Genomic DNA, 6804 nt, shown 5'->3' with positions numbered 1-6804 from the left:
CATTTGTGAGCAGGAAGTTCTGGAGCCAGCTGCTAAAGAATTCACAATCATGATCTTTGAAATTATCAGCAATAAGATGTGGTTGGGGGCAATGGGAAGATCGGACATGCTGGTTGTTGAGAAGAACTGAGCTTATGCTAGCCTCAAACCAATGGGGAGATTGAAAGGTCATTATTTTATGGTTTGGGCTAGGCAATCATTTGTATAAGTCTTGATTAGTTCTTGGTTGTGTTTTCGCAAATTTATATGAGTTTACGGTTGAGATAGTATGTACGGCCGTAAACCTGTTTACGGCCAACCTACCCCTATATATAGGGTGTGTCAGATTCGTGTCAGGTTGTTGACGAATCAGTGAGTCTCTATAGTTTACGGCCCCAAGGTGTATCAGACGTTTATTCGATATATAAAACATGTGCATGCTTGGATTGAATCTGTTTTCTACTCCATTCTTGCTTGATTGATTAGCATTTGTTTGATCGTTGTTGGATTCTCAGTTTTAGGGACTTACATTTTCCAAAAAGAAAAATTCATTTAATTTAGATGAGATTGTACTCTGGTCATCGTCTTACTCATGATTGTCGCCGTCCTCACCAATCCATCACCCTTCTTCGCCACCACCTTATGTGGCAGCCACAATGTATCAGACTAGAATGAACATTATACACTCTCCCGTTTGATACCACGGGATCAAATGGTTGTAAATTATTTGCTTCCGTGGGTTCTCGGATCCACCACAGGAGCTCCTTCGGGTAAAACAACTGAAATTGAACTCAAGCTTCTTCTCCGGTTAAAATCTTCTTGTACTAATATGGGCACTAACAATCTCTCAATCCTGTGAATAAACCTAACTGGTCTGACTACTTCATTGGGACAGATTACTTTAACTAAACCAACCACTATTTTCTCCCTGGAGTTTTCTCGGATTAACGGCAGATGGTTCTCAGCTTCCTCAACATATAGTTTTTCATACATTACTGATGCCAAAATTTTGTAAAGATTTGAGATTTCTAGGTTTAAGTAAGAACCGTTTGAACTTAGGATCCAAATGTCTCTCCAAAGTTGCTTCAAAATGGTGATGTTATGATGAGAAACTGGTTCCTTAAGTATCTGTAGAAGAAGGGCTTTCTCAACGAGCTCAATGTAGTGTGAATCCAAAAGTACGAGTTTAAATTCATTTGGATAGAGCTAGATTTGATATGTTGTTGAGGTATCTCAGTTGCGTTAATGGATGCACATGGTGTAAGATACAATACTATAGATCTGAAAATCCATGGTGCTAATCTAAGAAAATATCAAAATTGAAGACAAGGGGGATATAGGAGGCTCCTTGTATGTATTAAGAGGCCGCCGTAAGGAACAATATATTGCAATTTAGAACTAAGGGCAACATTGTTATTGTTTTTAACTTTAATGATTTTAAAAAGGTAAAAAAGATTATAAATCAATAAAAATTATCGAAAATAAATAGATTTGTATATATATAGTACAAAAATATTAAAAACGATATTTAAAGTTTAGACGGAATAAATATAAGGGATAATGACTTGAAAGGGTAACAAACTTTCGAATTTTGTCACATTTAGTCACTAAACTTTTTTTCGTTATCTATTTGCCATTGAACTATTGAAACTGTTCACATTTTACAGCCGGTCATAAGGGTAAAATGTGAACAGTTTCAATAGTTCAATGGCAAATGGATAACGAAAAAAAGTTTAGTGACTAAATATGAACAGAATCGAAAGTTCGTTTCCCTCTAGAAAGTTCAATGACTAAATGTGAACAAACTTCCTCTTGTATTATGTTTATTTATTTTTGTTAAATTGTAGCAACATTTGTTGATGAAGAAATCTATGAATTAAAAAAAAAAAAACAAAAAAAAACAAAAAAACAAAAAAACAAAAACAAAAAAAACAAAAAAAACCCTGAAAATATATTTAAAAAAAAAAACAAAAAACCAAAACCGAAATACAAAACCAATGGTTTGAAATTTTCCAAAATAAAAATCAAAATTTCCAATCTAATTTTGGTTTTATAAAAAAATGAACCATTCTCACTGATGTGAATTATGATCATTGGTTTGGCATGCGAAATTTGTGACATCCCATGAATATGTAGTTACAACATCGTCTGAACTCGTAATTCATAGTAAGGGGTTAGAGTATCATCGCATGAATACGTAGTTACAACATCACCTGAACTCGTAATTCATCACCTACAGGTTATAGGCCTGCTGGTGTTTCCACTGGGTTATCTAGAATAGTTCGTGGTCGTCATCTATACTCTGGTAGATGACTACATCGCCACATTGCTGGTTAAGGTTATGGTATCTCCTTTCATGCTACATCACATATTCATCATCATCTATATACCTAATTATCATTACATATCTCTTATCATTTTATTTCATCACACACCAACTATTTCATCTACCCATGTTTCATCCGCAATATATTTGTAGATATAAAATATTATACCGTTTAAATCTTTTAAAACATGTATAAAATCGTTCATTCAGCATAGACAGCAAGTATTCAAATAATATGCACACATAGCACGTAATTTACATAAAATACTTCATATCTATGTGTAAGATGAAAGTAACTATATCTACCATAAAAATCCCATAAATGCTTCCTAACTTCGAACCCCAAAGTTTACTCTACTAAAGCTTCATATTCTCGGCTCTCTGAACCTAGAAGGGTCCAGATCTATCACGCCAAAAAGCTCAAGATAGCTCTTCCTCTCACTCTACACACTCAAGCTCGCTAGGGTTCTCCCTTATAGGAAAGGTAGTCGTAATTGAAGGCCATAAGTGCCTTTAAATATGGCTCGGGCCCAAAGATTTAGGGTTTCTGCCAACAGCGCAGACTCGTCGAGTCGCCTCACCGACTTGTCGAGTCCATTCATTAATCCGAGTCATCAGTTGCGACCTTACTCGACGAGTTGAGGCGTCAACTCGTCGAGTCTCTCTTCTTAACTCAAAAGAAAAATACTTAAATTATGATACCTGGAAATCCGGATGTTGCATTTTGTTTTTTTATTTCATAGATTTCTTCATCAACAAATGTTGCTACAATTAAACAAAAATAAATAATTTTGCTAAAACATAATACAATAGGAAGTTTGTTCACATTTAGTCATTGAACTTTTTAGAGGGAAACGAACTTTCGATTTTGTTCACATTCAGTCACTAAAAATTTTTTCGATATCTATTTGCCACTAAACTATTGAAACTGTTAACATTTTACCCTTATAACCGGTAACAGTCGGTTATAAGGGTAAAATGTGAACATTTTCAATAGTTCAATGACAAATAGATAACGAAAAAAAGTTTAGTGACTAAATGTGACAAAAATCGAAAATTCGTTACCCTTTCAAGTCATTATCCCTAAATATAATTTCCGCGCAATTGGAAGAAAGCCAAGTTATAATTGCATAATATCATCTTTCCTTTCCATTTTAATATTATAATTGCATAATATAATATCATCTTTCCAAATCTATGGGTCATGTTAATGGTTGTTATCCAAAACCTTCACGTGCTTCACTGCTCCTCCATTGCATTATTTGCAGTTAGCATAGTCACTCTACGCAACATCCAATGCCCATATGCTATATGCTATTGCTCTTTCCTTCTTCCCCCAACCTTCTCCTTCCGCAACGCTAACTGTTATTAACTACTGATTCTCTCAAATGATCCATCAACCCTTCATTAATCACCCCTCATCAAACCCTTGGTTTCGCCATTGTTGATTTTGAAGATGAGACCAAACCGCATTCAAACTGCCATTGTTTTCCTTTCCTTTTACACACTAACTGTTTCAGCTTTAAATCTCTCTTCGACACCGGAGAACGATGCTTTATCGATTCTAGCATTCAAATCCAAAGCAGATCTCCGCAACAAACTTCCCTATTCCGTTAACTCGAGCTCCACTTACTGTAAATGGCAGGGAGTACAATGCCAGACCGACGGTAAGGTTGTACGACTCGTTCTTGAGAAATTAAGCCTCGCAGGTGTTTTTGCTCCCAACACATTGACTCGCCTAGATCAGTTACGAGTCCTGAGTCTGCAGAGCAACTCGCTCACCGGACCCATACCTGATCTCGCCGGACTCGTTAACCTCAAAACCCTGTTTCTGGACCACAACTCCTTCAGTGGTGTCATTCCGCCCTCGATCTCTTCCCTTCATCGTCTTCGAACCCTAGATCTCTCACACAATAATTTATCTGGTGTCATTCCTGTTGGTTTAACAAATTTAGACCGATTAAACTACCTTCGACTCGATTCAAATCGTTTTAATGGTTCGATTCCACCTCTCAATCAGTCATCTCTTCAGATCTTCAATGTTTCCTTCAATAGTTTATCTGGTCCGGTTCCTGTAACCCCTACACTCACTAACTTCACGGCTTCCTCGTTCTCGTCTAACCCTGGACTGTGTGGTGAGATCGTCCGTACAGAATGCAGCATCATCGGACCATTCTTCGGCAAAAATTCCACGGTAACATCGACATTAACACCGCCGCCTCGAGTGGTGCTAGGGCAAAGCGCGGAAATGGAAAAAGGGGTGTCCGGTGCTACAGATTCCGGCTCGAGAAACCACAAGAGATTAGCACTGATATTTGGTTTCTCAGCTGGAGTTCTGGTCCTAATTTCATCAATAATGTGTGTACTCATATCAATAAAGACATCGGAGAAGAAGAAGAGAAAGGATATTATGTCAACAAGCGAGATAATGGAAATGGCAGCGGCGGCGGACGCAGCCGCGGAGGTAATGAGGATGGAGGAAACAAACGAGTTGGAAGAAAAGGTGAAGAAACTCCAACAGGGGATTGCAATGGGGAAAAGCGGAAACCTCGTGTTTTGCGCCGGCGAAACTCAGCTGTACAGCCTTGAACAGCTGATGAGAGCGACGGCGGAGTTGCTAGGAAGAGGATCGGTGGCAACCACATACAAAGCCGTTCTGGACAACCGTCTAATCGTCTGCGTGAAACGGTTAGACGCCGCGAGATTGGCCGGAACCACCAAGGAGACATTTGAGAGACACATGGAAGCGGTTGGTGGGCTGCGCCACCCAAATCTCGTCCCTCTCAGAGCTTATTTTCAGGCGAAAGAAGAACGACTACTCGTCTATGATTACCAGGCCAACGGAAGTCTCGAGTCTCTCATCCATGGTAAAGCTTCTTTCCCTCATCGTTAACTCAGTAGAACGATTTAATCCCGAGTTGACTCAATGTCGTCACATTCCATTTTTTGACTTTTAGTCAAAATTCGTTGCATGTGATCTTAACATATTTTGCCACGTTAGCATACTTTACAACTTTTATTCAAAAAAAAAAAAAAAAAAAAATCATCGTAATCTCACTAGATTCACCAACAAGAGGAATCTTTGCAGTTGATGTGTATTTATCGAAAGTTGGTAGAATACGACATCGCATTGCCTGACATTACAGTAATTTAATGGCTCAATACAATAAATAGCGTAGTATATTTCATTTATTTGTGTAGTACTTTTATTTCTCTTATTAAAAAAAATAATAATAATAAAAGTATGTTGTTAATACACAGGTTCAAAGTCAACAAGAGCAAAACCACTACATTGGACATCATGCTTAAAAATAGCCGAAGATGTAGCACAAGGCCTCGCATACATTCACCAAGCATGGAGACTTGTTCACGGGAATCTCAAATTATCCAATGTCCTTCTCGGATCTGATTTTGAAGCGTGTCTTTCCGACTACTGCCTCACCGCCATCTCCAACCTCCACCCTGATGGCGGCAACGCTGATTCCGCCGCCCATGAGCCGCCGGAAACCCGCAAGTTAAACCACCAACCGACCGCCAAATCGGATGTCTACTCGTATGGGGTTTTGTTGCTTGAGCTTTTGACGGGGAAACCGGCTGTGGAGCACCCGCATTTGATGCCGGAAGATATGGTGGAGTGGGTGAAGTCGGTGAGGGATGGTGGTGGTGGTGGTGGGGTTGTGGTGGAGGATCACCGGTTGGTTATGTTGGTGGAGGTGGCGATTGTGTGTAGGGTGAGTTCGCCGGAGCAGAGACCGACGATGTGGCAGGTGTTGAAGATGATTCAGGAGATTAAAGAAGCGGCGGTGGTGGAGGATTATGGGGTGGAATTGGAGCCAACGAATGGGACAGTATAGGGAAAAGGTGATTTGGTCTTTGAAAAAAAAATGTTTGTTGTAAAGATTTTGGTTTTGAAATGAAATTATGATGAGGGATATGGAAAGCACGTTTATATGGGCTTTGAAATCCATGCGATTGTCTAACATGTTATGATAATAGTTGAAAGCTTGTATGAAATGATTTTTTATTTAAATATAATTTTATTGTTGATCATTGCAACTTTCAATCATGGCCATAGTAACTAGCTATTTACTGTTTCATGGACGTCTTTTCTTCTACTTCCAAAGCTCAGCACCCTCACGCTAATGTGTGTCCTTCAACTCCTCCATGACCAACTCTCTTATCTTCAACTAACACCTTGCTCATACACGCTAATGTGAGTCCATCAACTCCTCCATGACCAGCTCTCTTATCTTCAACTAACACCTTGCTCCTTAGGTGCTGTTTGTTTTTTGAAAAAAACCTCTTCAAACCTCTTACTGCTGCGCGGTGCAGCACACGCGCAGCACTTTTCATATCATAGCTGTTTGGTTTTTAGAAGTCTTCTGAGTCAAAAACCTCTGCTCAGCTCTGTTTGGCGCAGCACTTGTACTGCCTCTTCTAACCTCTTCCAACATCTTCTTCTCTTTTTTTATTGCTGAAATTTTAATTATATGTTATTA

General features: G+C 38.9%; 1 protein-coding gene across 1 annotated transcript; it reads left to right on the top strand.

The window, feature by feature from the left end:
* The first annotated feature begins 3520 nt into the window (after nt 1-3520).
* On the top strand, nt 3521-6355 carry LOC145043344 (putative inactive receptor kinase At5g67200). The gene is made up of 2 exons (XM_078991975.1): nt 3521-5172; nt 5567-6355. The coding sequence occupies exons 1-2, from the start codon at nt 3762-3764 to the stop codon at nt 6157-6159; spliced, it is 2004 nt and encodes a 667-aa protein (XP_078848101.1). The 5' UTR covers nt 3521-3761; the 3' UTR covers nt 6160-6355.
* Nucleotides 6356-6804: the final 449 nt, after the last annotated feature.

This window comes from Lactuca saligna, chromosome 4 (assembly GCF_052625555.1).
Source record: "Lactuca saligna cultivar CGN05327 chromosome 4, ASM5262555v1, whole genome shotgun sequence".
NCBI classification, from domain to species: Eukaryota; Viridiplantae; Streptophyta; class Magnoliopsida; order Asterales; family Asteraceae; genus Lactuca; species Lactuca saligna.
The sequence above is the reverse complement of the archived record's forward strand: the minus strand, read 5'-3'. Positions and strand labels throughout refer to the sequence as shown.